Below are 26,540 nucleotides of genomic sequence, written 5' to 3' on the forward strand. Positions count from 1 at the left end.
GTTATCTGTGTGGGATATGTTCATACCCAGCTGTTCTGGTGCCATCTTGGCACATGTTCATTTTATTAGTGACTTCTAGCAGCCCTCTTCTTGCCAACTTCTGTGAGTGGGACCTGCCTCTGGCTCACAGCCCAGCTTTCCTTAACAATGTGTTGACTGTTACTCTAGTTCAGGCCTCATACTGGGCCCTGATACCAAGGGTTTGTGTCTCATGGACTCATCTTACTATAATATGGTAATATTGTTTTAAATAAGACTTTATTGAAATTGATCAGCAATATTTTCCAGATTACTGAATTGCATACAGCACAACGTCTTAGATAATTTTATGAATTACTTTGTACACAGAAACAGGAATTTATTCTTGTTTTCAGAAATGGACAACAACACTGAAAGAAAATATCAAGGGAGTCAAGATAGTGCCCTGGAATGAATATCCTTTAATAAGGTTCTTGTTATGAGACAATAATAAATACATAAAATAAAGGCAGTATACATCAGCCATGTTTCTTCAGATACGTTGGTCATATAGCAGGATGTCAACTGGCAGATTCGTCAGAAGTAGTTGAACAAACAATAACTTTTACTAGGTGACAGCACCAGAGGAAAACAGGAAAGAAATCGACATTAGCAGGAAGCAAATATTGCAACCAAGAATGTTTGCTTATTATCAATTTAAGATATATATACTCCAGCTATACCCAGGAAGGAAGAGTTGGAACATACAGTTTGAAATGTTTAGCTTCGTGCCGTGACTGCTGGAGGTTGTTCTGACTGTAACTGCTTCCCAAGATATTCCCTGAAAGATACAACATAAGAAAGGTTATGAAAAATTCCCCTGCAGAATGTCTCAAGCAGAGTAAAGAGAAGGAAACAATGCTCTTATATTTAAACCTTTTCATAGAAGAACAGTGACTAGTGATGTTGAGTGCCCAACTTGAGATACATTGAACAGATAGAGCTTCATTTTCAGAGGGTGGTTGCTCAGCAGTTCTTGAAGCTCCGGAGAGAGGTTTCAATTTGAGCATCTCCCCCCCACCACGTCCCAAAGAAGTAATCCAAAGTCACTAGTCACTTTTGAAAATCTTGACCAGTGTTCTAGCTCATCCATAACTACTGTAACTTTGCTGACTGACAACTGTTACATTTGTTGCTGGTAAAATATTTAAAGGATTATTCATCCTATAGTGTACATGCATAACTCCTGATAATGTGAGCATGCATACAGACTTCTCAGTTAGCAAACCTCATACAAAATTACAGGTGGAAAAGACCTATAAGATCCAGGTTCATTCCCTACCTCTCTTGTATTAAGACTGCTTTCTCCAGGCCGGTGCAAAAATGTATTCTTTTTTTTTCCTTTTTAAAAAACACACCAGTCCTATCTAAACCTCAAACTAAATAAATACCCAGAATCTTCAGTGTTCCCAAGATTTTTGAATCTTTGGTAGAGTCCATCCTTCCCACAACTAATGAACTATTTATCTGTTACAAAATTCCTCTGTCAAATTAATCAGATTTCTAAGAAGTTTTCAGGTCATCGCTGCAATGCAATGCCATGCCAATAAAAGATGAGTGTAAATTGTACAAAAATGACAAGAATGGCCTAATCCTACAAGGCGCTGCTAAGTGCTCTCATGTCCCATTGATTTTCATGGGAAGCTGAGGGAGCTCAGCACCTCATAGGACCAGGTCAGAAAGTGTGGGAAGAAAGACTTTTAGAAGCAGCCTGTTGCATGCTATTGAAAATATGCCAGCACAATTCTTTCAAATCATCAGTTGGAGCAGGAAGTATCAAAAGTTGTGAAGTAGAGGAGCACCATTTCCCCCACCTATGGCACAGTCACAACAACACTGTCATTTTTGCATTTGCATTTTGGCTACAGGAGCACAATAGTCTACATTAGTTAGACAAAGGCATCTAGCCACAGCAAGCCACCTTGGGAAAAGACACAAAACCAAGCTAATGTGACACGTTTCAGATTAAAAGTTTACCTGCAGTATTTCAGATCACCATTGACTGCTCATTTTATTACCTACCTCTCTGGCCTAACTTCAAAAGTGCTGAAGAAAAATGATTTTCAAAATCTTCGAAAACGAAGTTAAAAAGAGAACAAGTGAGAAACTTAAATTTTTCAATATTACAAGACATCTGTTAAATGTGAGCATGAAAACTGTCTGTCTTATACGTACTGTCTTTAGTACGGATCTCCTGTTTAACTGGCACAAAATCTCCAAAAGGAAGACCAGTGACAATCTCCTATACCCCATGTTATGAATAAAATTCCATTTAATTCTAGCATCTTCGAGAGAATGATATTCAGCTTCACATGCCCTCGTTTTCTATAGCACAGATAAAGCTCAGCACCAATGCTGCATTCCACTCGTAACCGAGTACTTTCCCATACCTAAAGTGTTACAAAATGTAATTTTAAACCTTGCACTCCGCTAGCAGTAAAAACTTGATCTTTAATATAATTTGAATGCTTTAAAAATGTAACACTATGTTCCTGCATATTAACTTTCCTATGTAGTTAAATGGTTACCTGTATGTGTTTAAAAAAAACAGCTAGAGGAACCTAGAACCTGAAGAAACAATTGTAAAATGTTGCCATAGGATCGTAATACCATAGTGCATACTCTAAACAGATACCAGCCCTGAGACCTGCTAACAATACGTAGCTCCTCTCTTCAAGATACTAACTGCACTGGTCCTGGGAATAAAATTAAAACAGAGCCTCTGATGGTACAGAGGTGTGTGCCACAAGGTCATGTAGGCTCTACACTGCCATGCTTTGAACTAGGAGAAATCCCTTCTTCTGCAGGGACATGGAATAAGACAAGCAACTCGCTGGAGTGCAGGAGCATTAATTCTCCTCTAACCTATTCCTTAGGTCTGGTTGGGATGGCACTTACAGGCTCTGGAAGGAGCTGTACCAGGCTACAGGACAATGGGCTAATGATGCTGGTAGGTTAAACTGCACAGAAGTTTGTGGTTAAGCAAACCTTCTCTCAACATGCAAGTTTCATGTGAAAACTGTTCACTGCTGCTAAGAGGAGAGAGACCGGCTTATCGGGTTATTCTGAGAGGCTTTATATATTTAATCAGTTCTTCTTCTCACCTCCTCCCCACAAGATTACGAAAGCAGCTCTTTTAATAGACAGAGTACAGTTGGGTACTAATTCTTAATGTACACATTAAAAGGATGATGAGATGAGTAAGTGTTTATATGATGGCACTTCAGCATGTTGGAGATAAATAGCAACTGTGAACAGTTATGACGGTCTTCACAAGCACAGGAAGATATTATTGCTATGCCTTACTAACTTCTGCAAATCAGAGGTTCTTGGGTTAGGCAGCAGACTTTAGTGCAACTCTTTCAAGTCAACATTTTAGACATGCTGCTTGCCCTACGTAATTAATGCTGTATTGAAAAAGAAAGCAAGCACTCAACACACAGTATTGCTGGAGTTTTGGATGGAGGGAGGGGGCAGGAAGTAAAGCTAGTAAAGTGGAGAACCACCAAGCCTTTTTCTGGGAGGGTGCGGGGGGGACACCACACAGCTCTCTCAGCAAAGTACATTTATTTTAAGGACAAAAAAAAGCAGAGAAAACGTGAAAAACCAATAAAAAGTTCCTATAACCATGCTAAAACCTTGCCAGAGGAGGTCACCTAGCAGTATTATGGGGCCCTAGCAAGCCAAAATCTTTCCAACCTTTCCACAAGAGTTGGGACACCCCTTAGATGTTACTGTTCATTTGCTGAATCAAAATGAAGGCCCTGTGTCAGTTCAAGCTCAGGTTCTTATACCAAAAGCCTCTTCTCTGTTGAGGTCTCGGGAAAACCCAGTTTGGGCCCAGTATATGCAAACATCCTAAGGGATGATGCATCTCCGGAGTTGTTTACGGTCCCCCAAGGTAATTTATATATATATTTTACACACACACACACACACACTTTTTAGTTCCTGGAGCTGTCGTAACCCTCCACCATGGAAAACACAATCATACATAAACCATTCATAAATTTTAGACAATGATCTCCAAAGATACTGCATGGGATTACAATATCTGTCACACTATTTATGACCATATACAATAATACCAAGTAAATCATGTCAGAGGACTATCGTGATGGAAATATTTTTTCACACAGGAAAAATACGAATAGGTGGCAAGCCAAAGTGTTTAGTGATATCACCTTCAAAAAGGATCCTGCAATGTTTCCTTTCACTATTTAAAGGGGGATGGGGAGGATGAATTCCTGCAAGCCAGAGCTCTGATATCATGGAATGTGTCTGCATGAAGTGCTTCATTGAGTAACAGAAAATGTAAGGCAGCAAGTTGTGCTAGCAAGCACACGTGGTAGACTGAACTCCTGAGAGGCCTACAACCTTCCAAATATCTGCTTTAACATAGTTTTCTTAATGTTGCAAATTTCAGTGCCTAGCCTATATTGGACTTGTAAAGCTAAGCACTTTATATGGTTAGTAGTCTAACTAGCTCTAAAACATCACTGGTGATAATCCTAGACATTGACATGAGATGTACAGTACAAAGGCCCAGCTAGGGTCAAAGTGTTGTAATTTTAGTTCTTTTGAGACTGGGAGACTGATTTAATGGTGGCAAAATCCATCTACCTTTGAGCATAGCGTAACCACCAGTCCTCACATTAAATACTTAAGCAGATGTGTTCGAGCAGACCTGAAGAAGAGCTCTGTTTAGGCTCAATGCCTGTGCGCCTTACCAACAGAAGTTGGTCCAATAAAAGATATTACTTCACCCACCTTGTCTGTCTCCTGATTCGGACATCTAATTTTCACATCTGATTTTAATTCAGCTACAAGTAATTAGTGAATTATGCACTAGCAATTTTTTCTTCTTTCAGGCTAAGTCTTATTTCGAGAAGAAAAATGTATAGGTTTCTGGGAGATATCCAAAAGCTGACACTTCCTCCAAGAAGTTCAGAAAATTAAATATAGATTTCTAACTGCTGCATCTTCTATATGTTCCTCCTTTCAGTATTGTCCTTTCCATTTAATGTTTTCATGGGGGCATCAAGCTGAATCCAGAGTTCAAGCAGATTCTTTGTTGTGGTAATGGCAGTAAATGTTTTATGGCCATTTGCGGAAGAATTCATCGCCCTGACCCAATGCTCACTAAATCAATGGGAGTATTTCCACTGAATTCCTTGGGTGCTGTATCAGGAACTATTTACAAACTGACAGTCTGAATTGAAAATTTGAGCTACTGGCCTTTTGCTTGTGAAGTTGAACAGTGTCAGTAGCAAATAACCCAAGACAGACAACAGCCTGGTCAAGGCCAGCTACAGCATTTTTGCCACCCCAAGTGGCGTGGGGGGGGGGGGGGGATAGGGGGAGACAGGCGCAAGTGGCGATACTTCAGTGGCGGCTTCATTCTTCATCGGCAATTTGGCAGCAGATCCTTCCCGAGAGGGACTGAGGGACCCGCCGCCAAATTCCCGGATGTGCCACCCCTTTCCGTTAGCCGCCCCAAGCACCTGCTTGCTGCACTGGTGCCTGGAGCCAGCCCTGAGCCTGGTAACTTTAAAACAAACAACTGAATCCCACTTTCATTGTGTTTAACTCTGAATTAGGAGTTGGATTCCAGAGGCTGAGGAGAAAAGATGGTAGAGAGTTTAATAGGGTAGGCTTAGGCGTTTAACCCTAAAAACCCAAACCCACTTTAGTCAGTTTTGTCTCTCCACAAGGAATCAGAAAGAATTTCAGTCCTGATGCTGTTTAAACTTTTGGTTGGTTGGGTTTTTCCCCTCCTGTATATACTGTGTGTCTAAAAGTCAATGTGTTGATTTTAAAGATTATCTATGTAGAGCTTTTTCAAATAGTATCCAAAAGACACTCAAGTACCAAAATTTTTGACACAGACATAATGGATAATTCCTAACATTTTAGAAGACTGGGGTTTTGTTAGAGTAAAAGGCAGAGCTGTTTCCTTTGACAGAAAGCACTATGAAATGAAGATATATTGATTTTTTGTACTTGACTGTGTGTCTAATGAGTAAATCCAATCCAAAGTTTGATCTTGCTACAGAAGTAAGAGTATGAATTTGAAAAGTTGGTTCAAACGCTACTCATGTTCTGAACAAATTAAGTCTGATCCCAGGAATACACAACACAAGTAACTACAAAAGATAAGTAATCAGTAGGTAACCTTTAAAAAGGTAAGAAATCAGAAAAGATTAGCAGGAAGCACATTTTGAAGGTTATTACTGGATATACATAAGTCGTGCGGAACGCAATGCCATCCACAGCCTCAGAAACCACCCTGACATTATCATCAGAGGCAGATAAAGGAGGTGCTGTTGTCTTCATGAACAGGCCTGACTGCCAAAAGGAGGCCACCAGACAACTCTCCAATACCAAATTCTACAGGTCACTTCCCTCAGATCCCACTGAGGAACACACTACGAAACTGCACCATCTACTCAGGACACTCTCTACAACAACACCGGAACAAAATCAACATACCCTTAGAGCCCCAACCAGGGTTATTCTATCTACTACCCAAGATCCACAAACCCGGAAATCCTGGATGCCCCATCATCTTGTGCATTGGCACTCTCACTGAAGGAGTCAGGGTCTGAGTAGAGAGTCCACATATCCAATGCCACCAGCATTCCCAACTACCTCCATTACACCACTGATTTCCTGAGGAAACTACAATGCATTGGTCACCTCCCAGAAAACACCATCCTAGCCACCATGGATGTAGAGGCTCTCTACACAAACATCCCACACACAGATGGAATACAAGCTGTCAGGAACAGTATCCCTGATGATGCCACAGCACAACTGGCTGCTGAGCTCTGCGCCTTTATACTCACACACAACTATTTCAAATTTGATGACAATATATATCTCCAGATCAGTGGCACTGCTATGGGCACCCGCATGGCCCCACAATATGCCAATATTTTTATGGCTGACCTGGAACAACGCTTCCTCAGCTCTCGTCCACTCACGCCCCTTCTCTACCTACGCTACATTGATGACATCTTCATCATCTGGACCCATGGGAAGGAGACTCTAGAAAAATTCCACCACGATTTCAACAACTTCCACCCCACCATCAACCTCAGCCTGGACCAATCTACACGGGAGGTCCACTTTCTAGACACCACGGTGCAAATAAGTGATGGTCACATTAACACCACTCTATATCAAAAACCTACCGACCGCTACGCCTACCTTCATGCCTCCAGCTTCCATCCCGGGCACATCACACGATCCATTGTCTACAGCCAAGCACTGAGGTACAACCGCATCTGCTCTAACCCCTCAGACAGAGACCAACACCTACAAAATCTCCACCAAGCATTCTCAATACTACAATACCCGCACGAGGAAATTAGGAAACAGATCAACAGAGCCAGACGTGTACCCAGAAGCCTCCTACTGCAAGACAAACCCAAGAAAGAAACCAACAGGACTCCACTGGCCATCACATACAGCCCCCAGCTAAAACCCCTCCAACGCATCATCAGGGATCTACAACCCATCCTGGACAATGATCCCACACTTTCACAGGTCTTGGGTGGCAGGCCAATCCTTGCCCACAGACAACCTGCCAACCTGAAACGTATTCTCACCAGCAACTGCACACCGTACCATAGTAACTCTAGCTCAGGAACCAATCCATGCAACAAACCTCGATGCCAACTCTGCCCACATATCTACACCAGCGACACCATCACAGGACCTAACCAGATCAGCCATACCATCACTGGTTCATTCACCTGCACGTCCACCAATGTAATATACGCCATCATATGCCAGCAATGCCCCTCTGCTATGTACATCGGCCAAACTGGACAGTCACTACGGAAAAGGATAAATGGACACAAATCAGATATCAGGAATGGCAATATACAAAAACCTGTAGGAGAGCACTTCAACCTCCCTGGCCACACTATAGCAGACCTTAAGGTGACCTTCCTGCAGCAAAAAAACTTCAGGACCAGACTTCAAAGAGAAACTGCTGAGCTTCAGTTCATCTGCAAATATGACACCATCAGCTCAGGATTAAACAAAGACTCTGAATGGTTTGCCAACTACAAAACCAGTTTCTCCTCCCTTGGTTTTCACATCTCAACTGCTAGAAGAGGGCTTCATCCTTCCTGATTGAACTAACCTCGTTATCTCTAGCTTGCTTGCATATATATACACCTGCCCCTGGAAATTTCCACTACATGCATCTGACGATGTAGGTATTCACCCACGAAAGCTCATGCTCCAAAACGTCTGTTAGTCTATAAGGTGCCACAGGATTCTTTGCTGCTTTTACAGATCCAGACTAACATGGCTACCGCTCTGATATCAGTTCATTTGACTCATCCTACTAATTTAAAAAACTTGTTGCTAGTTACAATGCAATATTAATTTTATTAAATGTACTCAAAAATATAACACACATAAACTGCTGATACAACCACAGCTAACTACCCTGAACAATCTCTAGACAGCCGATAAGGGCTGCATTGCCGAAGAACAATTGTATGGCCGTAAATGAATCTCTAGAATGTTCTGAACAACAGTCATCCACTTCAGCAAAGTAAAGTTAGAAAAACAGAGTTCAGTAAAGCAGGAATGAAAAAAACACGCTCAGATCAATTACAGCTACACTAGATGTCTCAGATGCTTTTCTTGGCCATGGGAATATAATGCTTATGCTACAATATGTGCTTAGAAGCTATCCCATTGAATACACATCATATTGCATACATTGCGATTTACAAAATCAGGCAATGTAACACTGCTGTTGTTAAATGGAATAAACAGAAAAAGGAAGAGACATCTTTGCTTGAGCCCCAGGACTGAAAGAAAGAATGGTCCAGCGGTTAGGACACAAGACTGCCAGTTGAGAGAGCCAGGTTCCATTCCATCTCTGCCACAGACCTCCTGTATGACCCTAGGCAAGTCAGTCAGCATACATCTACACTGCATATATCCACACTGCAATCAGGAGGTGTGATTGCAGCATGAGTAGACATACTCAAGATAGCTTTGATCCAATAGCAATGAATTTGCAGCAGCACAGGAAGCTGCATGAGCTAGCCCTCCCCACCCAAGACCCTTGGTACACACTCGAGTTACTGCCACCCATACTGCCACAGCTTCACTGATATTACTCAAGCTAGCATCTGCAATCACACCTCCTGACTGCAGTGTAGACTTATCCTTATTAGTCTGTGCCTCAATTCCCCATGTCACCTCAGAGTTATTTGCAAGGAAAAATACACTAAGGGCTTGGCTACACTAGAAATTTCCAAGCGCTGCCACGGCAGCGCTCTGAAGTGTGAGTGTAGTCAGAGTGGCAGCGCTGGGAGAGAGCTCTCCCAGCGCTGCACGTAAACCACATCCCTTACGGGTGTAGCGTGCAGCACTGGGAGCCGCGCTCCCAGCGCTGCCACCCTGATTACACTGACACTTTACAGCGCTGTATCTTGCAGCGCTCAGGGGGGTGTTTTTTCACACCCCTGAGCGTGAAAGTTGCAGTGCTGTAAAGTGCCAATGTAGCCAAGGCCTGAGGCATTCATATATTACAATAAGGGGGGCCATTTGAGTACTTAAGATAGATACGACTGACAAACAAGAGTGGCAGTGTATCTTTGCAAGAGAAACAAAACTGGAATGCACTTACAATTAGATGATGTATCCTAAAAGATACAAAGCTGCAGATGAATCTGGACTGAGTTATAAAAAATAAACACCAAACAAGACTGAATTGTTAATCGTAACACTACTTATACCATTTTGCACCTTTGAAGTAAGTGACAATCAATAAACAGGACATATATCACCATACTTTATGTACATAAGAAGAAACATAGTAGTGGATGGCTGATTAAAGGGTGCATGCCAGAGCAAAGAGGACAAAACTCTAGGTCAAAAGTTACTTGTTCAAATGCACTTTAAGTACTAAATTGACATTTGTCTTTGGCTGCACCCAACAGCATTAGGCAGGCAATCTATAGATTTATAGAATCATAGAATATCAGGGTTTGAAGGGACCTTAGGAGATCATCTAGTCCAACCTCCTGCTCAAAGCAGGACCAATCCCCAGACAGATTTTTGCCCCAGATTCCTAAATGACCCCCTCAAGGGCTGAACTCACAACCCTGGGTTTAGCAGGTCAATGCTCAAACCACGGCTGAGTGATTAAAAACATTATTGGTGGTATGGATTGTGTTCTTTATCACTTTGTAACATGCAAGCTGCATGCTGAATCCAATAATTTGCTTTTTAGAACACTATAATACAAGCTATTAACTACATGGTGGGAAACCTCACTTTTCACTAAATTTTTCATCAAAGACACATTGTCTAAGGTAGCCTTTTCTTCAACAGATACATTTTATGACACTTTTAAAATTAGATTTTCCACAAAAATCTCCACAAATTAGGTTTTGATCTAACCACATGCCTGTTTAGTAAGAACAGAGCAATATCAGCACAAGTCATTTTTCACTTGTTTCTATAATGTTTTGTGACTGCTGAAGTTTATAAATACATTAAGGATAAAGTCTCAGAGTTAGTAGTCATCTAAACTGATTCATGTCTTCCCAGTAATTTAAAAATTCAACTTTAAACTTCATTAAAATCAGGCAATTTAGTTTACGTTTGTGCTTTACAGATCAAGAAGCCTTTATTTACCATGCTGAATAGAACAGAAAATACTTGCAACATTTAAAAGCTTTAAGTTTATACAGATGACAGAATAATTCAGGAAGGTTGAAATAAATTAGGTCTGACCGACAATTTTAATCAGACCATTTAACATCAAGGAAAGCTTTAATTTAAAGTGCCACTTATTAGAAGTGAAATTCCATCAGAAAAATGCTACTTTGCTGTCAGCCAGCAAATGGCTTTTTGCAATTACTGTGCATAGTACTTTAAAGTGAGACATTATTTTGAAAAATAAAAGTGTGAAACTAAACATGATATGGAACACACACTGCAAATGAGGAATGCAAACTAGACTGCCAGAAACATAAAAATGTGTTGTACAAGAGGTCTAGCTTTCAATAAAGAAAATATGATCATGCACCATGAAATCCTGGGGAACACACGCAGAATACAAATTCCAGTCACCCAAATATACAAAATGCAGCTTTGTAAAATCCCCATTATGTCCAAACAACAAAATGGAGACCTTAAGCATTAGTTAGAGCGGAGCAAGTATCCTGGTAATCAATTATTTCTTTGCTTAATTTGTCACCTATCTAGATGTATGCTCTTTAAACAAATTTTATTAATTTTAATCAGAGATAGCTATTGATCATTTTGAACTTTTCAATTAGAAAGACACTGTTATCTACATATTTTATGTTTTCTATTACTGAGAAATAGGACAGCATTCAAAATGAAAATTGTGTGAAGCCGGCTAAATTAATATAATTAAATTTTTCTTAATATGTAAGGTTGCATTATTATTCACTGAAGCAGCATTTACTAGAATTAAGCCTATAGTTTCTGGCAGCTTTAAATGATTAAGCTGTTTACTATCGCAAACAGATGCAAGCCAGCATAAGGGATAATTTCTAGATGGCTGGCTAAAAATATAAGATCCTACAGTTCATATTACAAAGAGTAAGCAAGATACAGAATATCTTAGGTGGGTGGGATTTGAAGGACAAAATTCATAATGGGGTCAGTAAGAGTAGTGACTAAAATACTATATAATGCCATTAACTCTACAAAACAGCAGTTTATTATGTAGCATATTGCAAATTCTAGGAACAGAGTTTCAGGTCTATCAATATTTCTGTGAACAGATAGATATGTTAAAAGGTGGCAGGCAAGAAATTTTTACCTGAGTGTACATGAAGAAAACTAAGGGAGCCATTTCCACTTTCAACAGAGGTGAGGGGGATTTTCCACCCTCCACTTATCTCTTTGGGACATATGAAGAAAAAAACAGTAAGCGGAGCCAGGAGACTAACTGAGCTTGCATGATTCAATCACCCTCAGAACTACAGATTAGCTTCCAGGAAAATTCAGAGTTAATGCTACCTCAAGAAACACCAGCTGTTGGGTGCTCTGTGACCCCTTTCTGCAGAACCAAAGACCACAGCTGGGAACACTGATGCTGGCTGCATAGATGGGAAGTGTTGGGAAGTTCCTTTACAGAGCAACTTGACATCTGCAGGATTGGGTGCTGTGATTCCTGAGAATCCCTGGTCTCTGCTGCTTTTTTGAAGCTTAGGCCATCAGCACTTCTGCTGACTCTGAGTGATGGCAGACAATGTGTCAATTCCACAGTGACAATGAAGTCTCTGATCTGGGTGTGAGTTGCATTCCTTCTGCACACCTGAGCAGAAGGCAAGCGTTTGAGCTGTACTTTGGCTAAGACATTTCATTGTGGGTGACTGATGGGAATATGGAGCATGTATTCCAAGCATAACATTTAAAACCGAGTCTTCATTCCATGCAAGGAACAGGATGATGGTGATAGCTCAATAAGTTAGTTAATGGGAAGCTACTTTCACAGATTCCAAGACCAGAAGGGACCAGGGTGACCTCCCGTACAACACAGGCCATAGAACACGCCCAAAATAATTCCTAGAGCAAATTTTAGAAAAACTCCCACTCTTCATTTAAAAATCCATCACAAACCTTGGTAAATTGTTCCAACGGTTAATTACCCTCTCAGTTAAAAATTTACACCTTATTTGCAGTCTGAATTTGTCTAGCTTCAACTTCCAGCCATTGGATCACGTTATACCTTCCTCTGCTAGACTGAAGAGCCCAAATTAAATATTTGTTCCCCATGTAGCTACTTATATACTAATCAAGTCATCCCTTAACCTTCTCTTTCTTAAGCGAAATAGATTGAGCTCCTTGAGTCTAACACTATATGGCATGTTTTCTAAAACTTTACTTATTCTCATGGCTCTTCTCTGAACCCTCTCCAATTTATCAACATCTTCCTTGAATTATGGACACCAGAACTGGATACAATATTCCAGCACATAGTGAGCGTTCTATTCCTGCTCAAGAGATTCCCTTTTTATGCATCCAAGGACTGCATTAGTCTTTTTAGCCACAGCATTGCACTGAGAGCTCATGTTCAGCTGATTATCCACCACAAGCCCCAATTCTTTTGCAGTCAGAGCTCCCATCCCCTAAATATGACTTAGATTCTTTATTCCCAGATGTTCACATTTAGCCATATTAAAACACATTGTTGACTTGTGCTCAGTTTACCAAGCAATCTGGATCGCTCTAAATCAGTGACTTGTATTCTTCACTATTTACCACTCCCTCAATTTCTGGGTAACCTGCAAAACTTTAACAGTGATGATTTTATGTTTTCTTTCAGGTCATTGATAAAAATGTTAAATAGCACAGAACCCCAAATAGATCCCTGGGAGACCCCACTACAAATGCTCAATGAAGATTCCCCACTTACTATTATAGTTACACTGAGACCTTTCAGTTAGCCAGTTTTTAGTCCATCTAATGTATGACATGTTGATTTTATATCATTCTAGTCTTTTTTAATCAAAATGTCATGGGATACCAACTCAAACTGATAAAAGATAATACTTTATAATACAGTAGCTGATAATACCATTTTCAAGGTTCTTTTTGTCCCCAATACATTTTTAAAAACTACTTATTGTCCTTGAATACCCACTTCGTCAGACGCAGAAGTGGGTATTCACCCACGAAAGCTCACGCTCCAAAACGTCTGTTAGTCTATAAGGTGCCACAGGATTCTCTGCCGCTTTTACAGATCCAGACTAACACGGCTACCCCTCTGATTATTGTCTTTAACTCTGATGGCCATATATTTCTCCTTGTGTCTCTTGCTTCCTTTATCAGCCTTAGAGAAGTCTATTACCATCAACACTATTGCCTTTATCAGCCAAACTTCTAATCTCATCCAAAAGCATGATAGGATCTATTTTCCATAAACCCTTGTTGATTAAACACCAGAATTAACAGAGGGTAATATAGCTAATGCTAATTAAGTCCCACATCAGCCGCTTCATTATCTTGCCAAGATTGATGTCAGAATGACAGGCCTATAATTACCTGAGTCATCCCATTTACCCTTTTAAATACTGGAACATTAGCTTTCTCCCAGTCTTCTGGAACGTCTCCAGTGTTCCAAGACCTACTGAAAGTCAGCATTAACAGCCCAGCAAGCTCCTCCCTCAGTGAGCTCTTTTAAAGTTATTGGATGCAAATCAGGACCTGCTGATATAAAAATGTCTAACTTCAGTAGCTGCTGTTTAATACTCTCCCAAGATACTAGAGGAATAGCAAGTGTTATTATATATGACATGACTACTTCTGTATTTCTCCCAAATACAGAAGAGAAATATGTATTGAACTGTGACGCAGTAGGGAGCGGGGTGGATTGATTTCGGAATGTCGTTTAGTTTTACTGGGGCTGTCTGCATGGGGGATGGGAGAGCAGAGGATGACTTTAGGTGAGGGACAGCACTTGAGCCAGGAAGGGGGGTGGGGCGAGTCAACACCTTTGCCTGGGAAACTGGACAAAGCGAGAGGGGGAGAGAAGAAGGGGGAGAGAACCTGCTGGAGTGGTTTTTGGTTTTCAATTTTGGGCTGTCTGGGAAGAGGCGAGGAACCCCTAAGTTTGGGGTCTAAGAGCCTTGCCCCCTGAGGGACCTGGCTGAGGAGTCCTGGTCATACATACAAGCCCTGCTTGGGACTGTGTTCCTGTCATCTACTAAACCTTCTGTTTTACTGGCAGACTGAGAGTCATGGCGAATTGCAGGAAGTGGGGGGTGCAGGGTCCTGACTCCCCCACACTCTGTGACATGAACACTTCTACCTCTTCTGCATTATTATTCATAATTCCACCATCTCCATACAGTAACGGATAATACCATTGTCAAGGTTCTTTTTATCCCTAATACATTTTTAAAAAACTACTTATTGTCCTTAACTCTGATGGCCATATATTTCTCCTTGTGTCCCTTGCTTCCTTTATCAATTTTCTACATTTCCTAGCTTCTGATTACTAACAACTTCCCTTTTCTTCCATTTGTTAGGACATTCAAGATAGTTTTCTTCTGGGTATCATACTCTTGAACAGGTAATGCCAGTGCCACTCCCACTCAATCCATCGTAATTAGGTTATAAGCAGTGATTTTAACATTCCAGTTATGCGAATCAGGGTTTCAGTATACCAACTAGAGCTAATTTTTGCTCACAAATGAGCAATTTCAATTCCTCGTTTGTTACCCAGGCTCCTAGCACTGGTGTATGGGCAATTAAAGAATTTCTCCTCTTCATGTCCTTTGGATTCTCAATTAATTTTGTTCTCAACATTTCAATTTTGGGCTAACAAGTGCTCTTACCTTCCCCCTCCTTTTACCCTTCCCTTTTTGTTATTAGTTTAATGCTCTCCTGACTACTGGAGCCAGCATGTTCCCAAACACGTTAGTTCCCCTTCTACTGAGGTGGAGGCTATCCAAACTGTACAGCCCCCTTCTCCCAGGGAAAGTGAACCAACGTTCCACAAAACCAAAACTCTGCACCCTACACCATTTACCTGGTCAGCAGTACATTTCTATGAGTGAAAGAATCTGGAACAAGGTGGCTCTTCAAGAAGATCCCGTGGACTTTCTTCTTCTTCAGCATGCGTCCAAGTTCCTTGAAGTCATCTATTTTCCGAGATATCCCGTGATGCAGTGTCATTAATGTCAACATAAACCATCACCAATGGATCCTTGTCCATCAATTCCAGAAGCCTATCCAATTTCAAAGCAACTTCTCATGTCATGGCTCCAGACAAACAGCACACCATCCTGTTGTCCACCTCTCCCCTGCAGAATGTTTTCAACTCTTCTGAATATTGATTCCCTAATAAGGATCATCTGTCTTCCTTGGACAGCTGGAGGACTCTTTCTGGGCAACCTTGGTTTTCTTACGTGTTAGGTCAAGCTGCCATCCATAGGTGCGTCCCATATATGTGTCTATTCCTTTTGATCTTGACACACATATTCCACAGTTTCCACATCAAGTACCTGGTATCAATTGGAAACTTCTAGCAATTCTTCCTGATCTTCTCTCTCATGGCCACAGCCTGCCTATCCTCATCTGTCTCCAGCCATGTAGAATGCAGCTGTAACCTCTTGCCTCTGATGGTTACAAACTACCAAGCCTCTTTTCTTACCTCCTCTCTGTCTATCAAACTCCTTGGACCTGCTTGTCTATAGTCTCCTTATAGTATGGTATTACGCCTTGAGGTACAGGAAAGGCATGCTGTTCCATCAAGCAAACAAATGAACATGCTTACTGGTTCTTTTTGAGCTAGTATCTGAAAATTGCTGTAATTTAGGAAGTTAATACTCTAAATTTTTTTAAAATACGAGTCTACATCATAAAAACACTGTTGCAACTGACAGATTCCTGGTGCTAATCCTTGGCCTCAATAAATGGACAGAGCATCCTGTCAGAACACAGGCACAGAAATGGGCAAAAAGAGATGGGTCCCTCTCCAGAGCATAGTTAAGGCATAGAGTGAAAGGGCAGTATGGAAGAATATGCATTGTCACTTCCCGTGCTACACTTTTTTTTCCCCTGAGGACGGCAGACTTCCATCTCCAGTACTGTGAGCCTGGCACCTTTCACGAACACTAATTCACTTTCAAAAAAAGTCAGCTCATCCTTGCTTTCATCTGTCATTTTACACACATTAAATGATGCTAAGATTAAATTCTAAAGAGATACGTTGGCTATCTACTACATCACTGCATGATTCTTTTAAAATGCAAATTCAACTCAAATCTATTTCGCTAACATGAATCATCTGAAAAATGACAGCAAGTAGCCACTTCTGACCAAGACTAACTTTTGTCTTTCTTTAACTAGAACACCTGTGAGTTCTCGTGCTTCCCTTAAAAACCTTTAGTAACCAAAAAATAACCAAGTTGTAAATAAGCTATTCAATTGTTTAGAAATTAACTTATTTTGAAGAGTGATTATTTACAAGTTTTATACAGGAAATACAACTTTATTTTAAGCAGAAAGTCAACTCCTACCATACCTCTTCCTCATTAAAAATTCCTTCTTCAGTAATAGTAACCTGTCCTACCAGATCACCTAAAATACAGTCAGAAACTTGTAACACTCAGGTAGGTAACTCACTTGAGTAATTCCAAAAAGCATTTCATCTACTACTCTGATTTACTAATCTTCTGCATATTGGACATTTTGTAAGCATTAGCACCAAGCTTCAGCCCAGGGCTGCAAACCTCTTTCCTGTTGTAACATCCCAAGATTTGGGAGGGGATCAGACTGGTGCTGCCATGCAGAGATCACAAATCAGATTAAATAAATTTAACTGGAGACTGTGGTCTAAATGAGGAAAGTACATTTCTCAACAGAAATTACTGGAATTCCATTACATAAGGGAGGGAGGGGAGGCTAAAAACATGACTGGACTCTTTTCTCAGTCAGAGCAGAACGAGACTAGAGGAATGAGGCCTGAAGACGATTGCTCATGTTTACTGGGTTATTTATGTGTTGGCAAAATTGAGCTTGAACCTCCAAAACAAAACCAACCAGCCACCAGTTATCAAACTGTACTCAACATTTGTTTTTTAAATTAAAGCTTCCAGGGGAGCACTCAGTCCTTCCTCTCATGTTCCCCTTACAAGATAAGTCAGAAGCAATAGGGATAGAATTGACACTTAATGGTCCAATCTGTGAGAGTCTCTTCTTCATGATTTGACATCAAGAAGCTAACTGTAAATCCTACTGTTAATTGAATTGTCTTGTTAGACTGACCGCACACTAGTAAGGCAACTCCCATCTTTTCATGTACTGTGTATTTATACCTGCTACTGTATTTTTCACTACGTGCATCTGATGAAGTGGGTTCTAGCCCACGAAAGCTTATGCCCAAATAAATTTGTTAGTCTCTAAGGTACCACAAGGACTCCTTGTTTTTGTAAATTCTGTGCACAAACTATGGGGCAGATCCTCAGCCCTAGCTAAGTCCCCTATGTGCTGCTCCACTTCTATACCATCTCTTTCCTTCCCCCTGTTTATGGGGCAATATTGGTCTAGGAATCCTGGGTTTCTAGGGGCCTGTTCCAGCTAGTATAAACTAGAACAGCTTCCTTATTGCAGAAAGCAGAAAGGTAATTTAGAGACACATTTAGCACCCCACTGTGCCCAGCATGAGCATGCTAATCCCATTCATTTAAGTGGGCGTTCTGCACACATCTAAAGGTAAAAGTAGGCCTTAAGAGTGGCAATTTGGCTAAGTGGTAATATGCAATACATTCAATTTGGTTAAGTGGTAACAATTTATACAAAACACTGAGGGGGGTAAACACCAACAACAGAGGGGAAATAGCTAAAGGAGTGCTGCTGACAGAAGTGAGCTGAACTTAAAATGGGAAAAGTTAGGCTATATATCTGGGAAAACTTTTCCTGACAATGAGAGCTATTTGTCTGTGGAACAGTCTACAAAGAACAGTGATGGAAACCCCATTGTTTTGAATATTTGTAATCAGATTTAACAAGGCATCAGCAAATGTACAAAATGAAACTGTCTCCTTTTATCAGAGATGGACTGGATGACCTAATGAGTCTTCCCATCTCTAACTTGTACAGAGTGATAGCATAGTTATGAACCCCAAATAAATTTGCCATGAACCAGAATGGCACATCCCCAATCAGTATGTGAGAAGTACAGATTGACATTTACTACCATTAAACTGTGAAGTGCATAGACAACATAAAAATATACTCATGACCCGAAAAACGTGATACCACTGTTTTGCCTCCACCTACATGTGCTCAGAAATCAATGTTCCTTTACTCAAGTCCTCCTTACACAGTGAATATTCATTCTGATTTGTATAGTATGTTGCTTACATTTATAATCTCTCTGTAGGAGATAAAGAATTAGTGTGAGATTAAGGGAAGAGGAAGGAAGATTATAATAAAACAATGCTTGAGGGCTAAAAAGAATGAACTAGGGGAAAATTGCTTTGTATGGTTAATTACGCATTATTGAATTTTATTGCACATATTACCCTGTCACTACAGCAATGCACAGTTAACTAGAAAATCTCTTCCTAGTATCTCTGCATATTGTTACTAACACCTTCCCTCCACCTCCAAACTATTATAACCATCAGTGCTTAACTTTTTAAATTGCATTGCATCTGTCTCAAAACCCCATGCACAATCATAAGCAATTCCAAAGCATGGAGTGCTCAAAATAGACTGAATTTAAATATGCAGTTCAAAGTCATACTAAAATAGGTGTGTGTTTCACAATACTTCTTTTCTATTATACTGCTGAGCCATAGCATCCCAGATTCTACTTTTATTGCACTTTATCCAAGCCACTTGTGAGTAATCTAGTCTAGTAGTCAACATTTTGGCATGCTGACATGTACTAGCCAGTCTGGAATACATTTATTCAGACACTGCTCTCTATCTGCTCTACAATACCATTTTAGATTTGAATTTTCAGGACTGCTAAGACAAAGTGAAAAAATGATGTCTTATTAAAGATCTAATTTCATCATCATGAAAACTAGTAGTTATTTCAAATGGAAAGAATTCCATAAGAAAAATGCAGTTATATAGGAATTTAAAGTTTTCCATCCAGTTTAACAAGTTACAGATTGATTATTGTATCTGGCAAGCATAAACTGCATAAAAAAGTGAAAAATCACATTTTTCTATAAGAACATTTGATCAGAGTTTATAGTGTACGTAGCTGACTTGAATTAACATGAAAAGGCAGCAAATGTTTTTAAAATCTTGCCACTTCTAGAGGTTGTCTGAAACAGATTAAATCCTTTACCCATAGAACATACATTGCTTCCCCCGCTACAAAGAGGAAGGAAACTTCTCCCATACTTTTTCTACAGCAGTAGCAGGTTCCCAGTACTTGGGAAGGATTTTCAGGCCTTGTTCACAATCATCAGCCAGAGCACAGCACTGAATGGTATTCTCTTCAAATGCCATTTCTTAAATATTTCAGGAAAAAAGGCATTAGTGAATGACTCTGAACATTATTAACACCACAGAACTTTCAGCTCATAGTCAGGCCTTGGAACTAAAGCCAAGTCTCTCAAATGGCAGTGCGGAGTAATACTGATTTATGGTTAAAGTTTTAGAACTTAACAACCGCCTATGTCCTCTCATCCCCTTGTTTACAACTCCACCTTGGAATCTTGAATCAAAAATTTACTTTAAAAAAAAAAATCTTCCACCATTCAGACACACTTGTCAATGTAGGTTAGTTTATGAACATTACACTGCAAACTTTGACTTAGAATGAGAGAGCAATGAAGGAACATTATTCCAGAAGAAAAATATACAGTGCTTTCACTTTGTAAGTCATCTAAACACTAAACAAGTGTTGGAACTATCAGTTTCCAGAGGATAGCTAAGTGAAATGATAAACACCACAATATGAAACTCAATAGAGAACCAGTGAAATCCATTCTGATTTACATAGTTAGAAGACATTTTGCAAACTGTGATTACACTGCATCAGTTATAGAATATGACCATCATGAAACATTTAAATTCTAGTGTTTAAGCATAATTGAGAGATGTGTGTTCCACTGAACTCTTGAAAGTCTGATTACTTAATTCAATTAGCAGAAAAGCAGGAAGGAAATAGAAGCCAAAGTGTTAATTTTTCATGTCAGCACAATTTCTTGAAGACTTTTAAACACTGGGTTCATCAGAATTATTATTTCATCATCACATTACAGAGATAAATATTTCAGCTAAACAGGCTCAGTTATTTAAAAAAAAAATCTAATCTGGATTCTATATAATTTCTCACCGATAATATTAACAAAAGTAAGTTTTCACATACCAGTTGTGAACCATCAGCTTCTGTACAGCCAACAGGGCATTATAGCGAACTTGCTGGTCTTCGTGATGCATGTGGTTCATTACTAGCTGTTTACCACCAAGCTGCTCGATCACTCTGAAAAAGACACACATTTTAGAATATCTTGCAATTACTTCAACCTCTGCCTGCTAATGATCAGATAATCCTAACTGCTTAGTACAAGGGATTCCAACAGCAGGTTTATGAGTCACAAAGTGAATGGTAAATGCCATCAATTTTCTAGGGGGGGGATCCATCATATTTCATATGCACTGCATATGTGATGATTTCCTGTATTTCTAAGCACACATGTATACCCACTCATTGCTACTGCTTCTTAAATAAGAAAGTAGCACTACTACAAAAATCCCAAACACCAGGGGAAAAAAGCAAAACTAATCCTAAACTGACCTCGAAAGGGATACTGCTGAATACTAGAACAAAGCTACAAGCTCTCACCACAATCCGAGTCTATAACCATCCATCCTTGCCCTCCCCACCGACTGCTGCTCAGTCCCAGAGACTCAAGCAGCGTGGCCAAGAGAATGAAGTGAGACAAACTCCTTGCTGACCTTGTGAGGCCTCACTGGAAGTCAATATCGCAAAGAAATGCCATGCCAAAAATTCTCCATAAATGAATCTCAAACCCACAAAACCCCCCGTTTCCACAAATCCAAAACCATTCCGCTCTAATCCCCACAGCAACGTACTTGCCACAAGAGTGGCCCTATCCCTATTAACCTTCCATTTGAAAGCATGCCACTACTTCTAATCACAAGTAGGCAGGGAAGTCCCATCATAAAAAAGAGGGAGGGGGAAGTCACTGCCTCTCAGACAAAATCCCTGGCTGGTGGTTCAATTTTTCCCCCTACGTCTCCCCAAGAGGCCATTTTACATACTGCAGCAACAGCTTTAAAGATCAAAAATAAAATACACCAGTTTTCAGAGGAGTACAGTTTTTTATTTGATCTTCTATTGCTTTAAAAAACAAAGGCCTGAGCTACACTAGTGGGGGGGGAGTTCGAACTAAGATAAGATACTTCAGCTACGCTATTTGCGTAGCTGAAGTTGAAGTATCTTATTTCGACTTACCTGGCCGCCCTCAGGGCAGCGAGTCGACTGCTGCGGCTCCCCCGTCAACTCCGCTTACTCCTCCTGCTGAGGTGGAGTATGGGCGTCGATTAGCAGATCGATTTATCGCGTCCAGACGAGATGCGATAAATCAATCGCCGATAAGGCGGGTAGTACAGAAGTACCCAAACATACCTATTATGGTGTCAAAATTATGATTACTTTGGTACAATAGCCTATGCTGTTAGGACAGCCAACATCTGGGAACTGTGCAATAAATACCAATCTAGGTGGCCTCTTACATTTTATGAAGTATTTCTGAACTTACAGTAAATAACTGCAGCATTCCTGGCACTTTCACTGAAGTTAATACTGCTGAAGTCTTTGGCGGTTCTTGAATATAAGAAAAGCTAGGACAGTTTGCCAAGAAGCTGACAGAGCCTTTTACTGCAGGTTCTCTGAATGATGCTAAAAACATTTATGGTTTTTCATCTTGCCCTTCTTTGCTCTAAATGATGTACATGTAAGGTGATAATGCACAAGGTGGGTGAGGAAATATCTTTTATTGAACCAACTTCTTTCTGTTGGTGACTGACAAGCTTTCAAGCTTACACAGAGCTCTTTCTTTAGGTCTTGGTTTGAAGAGGAGCTCCGGGTAAGCTCAAAAACTTATCTTTCATTGGACCAACTTCTGTTGGTGGAGAGACATTATCTCACCCAACCTTGTCTCTAATATTCTGGGACCAACCCACCTACAACAACACTGCATACAAAAGAGTCCCAGGTATTCGAGAGATCAATAGTGGACTTTGCTAGAAATCATGGCAGTGCTTTGTGCAGATAAAATATAAGAAAAAATTATGTATCAAATCTGAGGGTTCAGCAATACTGCTGGAATGTATCAACTATATTGCTTATTTCCATGGATTCACAGATTCAAGGTGCTTAGCCTCCAGACCACTTATTTTTGACAAGTCTTATGGGACAAATTTTGAAAATCTGTTTATCATGAAATCTTATTACTTTTCCTGTATCTCTGAGACACTAAGGGTGTGTGTATTTAAATAACAGACAAAATGGAGCAGACACTTTATGGTATTTTCCATTTGAAAAATGTAAACAGTGTTCTATTTCTTAATGCTGCCAGTTTTCATTTACCATGATATTTTGCTATAGCATTTTAACTCTGCACTAATCTTCGGAAACAGCAACAAACATTTGTTCAAAAATCAGTGATCCTAAATCATCAAAATTTGTCATATGCCATCATTTTATATGTGGATAATTAAGCTGGTATTGGTCACTGCACAAGACTTCTAGTTGAAAGTGATGTCGAAAATGTTACAGCTGCATATTATAGTTTAATATTTCTAATATTTGCGAACAGGGACTGCTAAGAGGGAGTTTCGCAAGGGAGTTTTCCAGGTGAAGGAGGAGCAAATACAGCATCTGTGAGAAGTGACTGTCTGTAGTGTGTGTTTGTGTTTGGGGGCTACTTGCTGTGTGCTGATCTTGTGTTTGTCAGTCTGTTTGGTTGTTTGAAGGACCGTGTGCTGTGGCTGGCAGTTGGAGGCTGTGAGCTTCAAAGGAAGGTTTGAAAGCTAGACACCTCCGGTAATTGGCTGAGCCTTAATCAGTGGGCGGGCCAGGGCTTTATAAAGCCGCGCACAAGCGTCCAGGGAGCTTTGGAAACAGGGAGTTTCGCAAGGGAGTTTGGGAAGGGAGCAGGAAGGGAGCGGGGGTCCCTTGTCAGTTCTATCTGTGCCCCTTTAGTCCCCTTAAAACCTATAAACCAAACTACATTCAAAATCTCTTTTTTTAAACCACCCTTTCATCAACTAGGAGACAATGCAGGCAGAAGTCCAGCAGCAGAGTGGGGGCTATCCAGTTTATTGCACTGAGTGTAGCATGTATGATTACCTGCCCTGTGGGCGGGTGGCGTATGTGTGCAGTCGGTGCAAGGAGCCCCTGTTCCTCAGAGACCACGTATGGACTTTGGAGGCCAGGGTGGCAGAACTGGAGGAGCTAAAAAGAGGCAGAGAGGTATGTTGATGAGGCTTTCCGGGACACTACAGAATTGTCCCACCTCCGGTCAGACAGCCCCTGCACTGTTGAGGAGGAAGAAAGGCCCAGGGAAGCGGAGCAGAGGGAAACCTTCCCGTAGTTGGGACCCTCCTTCCAGATGGTGCTGTGCTCTCACACTGAGAGTTACCTCTCGGGGACGGAACTCCAGCGTTCTAGGAAAAGGCATCAGTGTTTATTGGGAGATTCATCCTTAGAAACGTAGATACTGGGTTTGTTTATGTGACGGAGAACGATATGTGAACTTGCCTGCGGTTGCGAGTTGTGGATCTCTCCAGCATTAACAACTATATGGTAGTGCTGGTGAGAGCGTGTCGTAGACATGTAGTACCATAGACTGGAAGGTAGGAAGATGTCCTGAAGCCAATTTAGGCTGAGTAGGGAAGAGACTGAATCCAGACTCTATGGTGGGCATTCTCAAAAATGTTCCCAGTCTACGACGGGCCAGGTAGGCAGGAAGAGCTTCAGAGTCTCAAGCTGACGAGACATGAGTAGAGAGGAGTTATCACTAAAATGGGAAACTTTCTGGATGGAGAGCCTATACAGGAGAGATGAGCTCCACCTAAACAAATGAACCAGACTGCTGGACTAAAACATTAAAAGTGCAGAGCATTTTTAAACTAGAGATGGGGAAACCCAACTGTGACGAGGACGTGTGAAACGACAAGACTTTTCTAGGGAAAGGTCAATGATAGACATTCAGTTACATCAGGAGCAGAGACAAAGATATAATTTAGGGCAGATCAATTGATAAACAGTCACATAAACAGAATCTGGCACATCGAAAGAGAAAAAAGACAATTTTTAAGTGTTGTACCAAATCATAGTCTAAATACTAAATGATGGAACGATGCGTATGATAAAGGAGGATATTGATATAATAGGCATCACAGAAACCTGGTGGACTGAGAGCAATCAATGGGACACAATCATTCCGGGGTACAAAATATATCGGAAGGACCAGAACAGGTCATGCAAGGGGGGGAGTGGCACTATATGTGAAAGAAAATGTAGATTCAAATGAAGTAAAAATCTTAAGTGAATCCACATGTTCCATAGAATTTCTATGGATAGAAATGTCATGCTCTAATAAAAATATAACATTAGGGATCCATTATCGACCACCTGACCAGGACAGTAATAGTGATGATCAAATGCTAAGGGAAATTAGAGAGGCTATCAAAATTAAGAACTCAATAATAGTGGGGGATTTCAATGATCCCCATATTGACTGGGAACATTTCACTTCAGGACGAAATGCAGAGATAAAATTTGTCAATACTTTAAATGACTGCTTCATGGGGCAGCTGGTATGGGAACCCACAAGGGGAGACACAATTTTAGATTTAATCCTGAGTAGAGCGCAGGAGCTGGTCCAAGAGGTAACTATAGCAGGATAGCTTGGAAATAGTGACCATAATATAACAACATTAAACATCCCTATGGTGGGAAGAACACCTCAACAGCCCAACACTGTGGCATTTAATTTCAAAAGGGGGAACTATACAAAAATGAGGGGGTTAGTTAAACAGAAATTAAAAGGTACAGTGATTAAAGTGAAATCCCTGCAAGCTGCATGGGTGCTTTTTAAAGTCACCATAATAGAGGCCCAACTTCAATGTATAACCCAAATTAAGAAACACAGTAAAAACTAACAAAGAGCCACCGTGGCTTAACAGCCATGTAAAAGAAACAGTGAGATAAAAAGACTTCCTTTAAAAAGTGGAAGTCAAATCCTAGTCAGGCAAATAGAAAGGAGCACAAACACTGCCAAATTAAATGCAAGAGTATAATAAGAAAAGCCAAAGAGAAGTTTGAAGAACGGCTAGCCAAAAACTCCAAAAAGTAATAAAATGTTTTTTAAGTACACCAGAAGCAGGAAGCCTGCTAAACAACCAGGGGACCCCCTGACGATCGAGATACAAAAGGAGCGCTTAAAGACGATAAAGTCATTGCCCAGAAACTAAATGGATTCTTTGCTTCAGTCTTCACGGCTGAGATGTTAGGGAGATTCCCAAATCTGAGCTGGCTTTTGTAGGTGACAAATCTGAGGAACTGTCACAGACTGAAGCGTCACTAGAGGAGGTTTTGGAATTAATTGATAAACTTGACAGTAACAAGTCACCAGGACCCGATGGCATTCACCCACGAGTTCTGAAAGAACTCAAATGTGAAGTTGCGGAACTATTAACTAAGGTTTGTAACCTGTCCTTTAAATTGGCTTCGGTACCCAATGACCGGAAGGTAGCTAGTGTAGCGCCAATATTTAAAAAGGGCTCCAGAAGTGATCCCGGCAATTACAGACTAGTAAGTCTAAAATCATTACCGTGCAAATTAGTCGAAACAATAGTTAAGAATAAAATTGTCAGACACACAGAAAAACAAACTGTTGAGCATGGTTTCTGTAAAGGGAAATCCTGTCTTACTAATCTATTAGAGTTCTTTGAAGGGATCAACAAACATGTGGACAAGGGGGATCCAGTGGACA

General features: G+C 40.6%; 1 protein-coding gene across 2 annotated transcripts in view; it reads right to left on the reverse strand.

Annotated features, from left to right (window-relative positions):
* Positions 1–420: 420 nt before the first annotated feature.
* The window catches only part of ATP6V1H (ATPase H+ transporting V1 subunit H), a 93,755-nt gene continuing 67,635 nt past the window's right edge, over positions 421–26,540 (reverse strand). For both annotated transcript variants that reach the window (XM_032774696.2, XM_032774695.2), the window contains 2 exons: positions 20,882–20,995; positions 421–799 (listed from right to left, as the gene is read on the reverse strand). In XM_032774696.2, the coding sequence (XP_032630587.1) occupies positions 739–799; positions 20,882–20,995 (175 nt within the window). In that variant the 3' untranslated portion in view covers positions 421–738. The remainder of the gene's footprint in view (positions 800–20,881; positions 20,996–26,540) is intronic.

This window comes from Chelonoidis abingdonii, chromosome 2, assembly GCF_003597395.2.
Source record: "Chelonoidis abingdonii isolate Lonesome George chromosome 2, CheloAbing_2.0, whole genome shotgun sequence".
NCBI classification, from domain to species: Eukaryota; Metazoa; Chordata; order Testudines; family Testudinidae; genus Chelonoidis; species Chelonoidis abingdonii.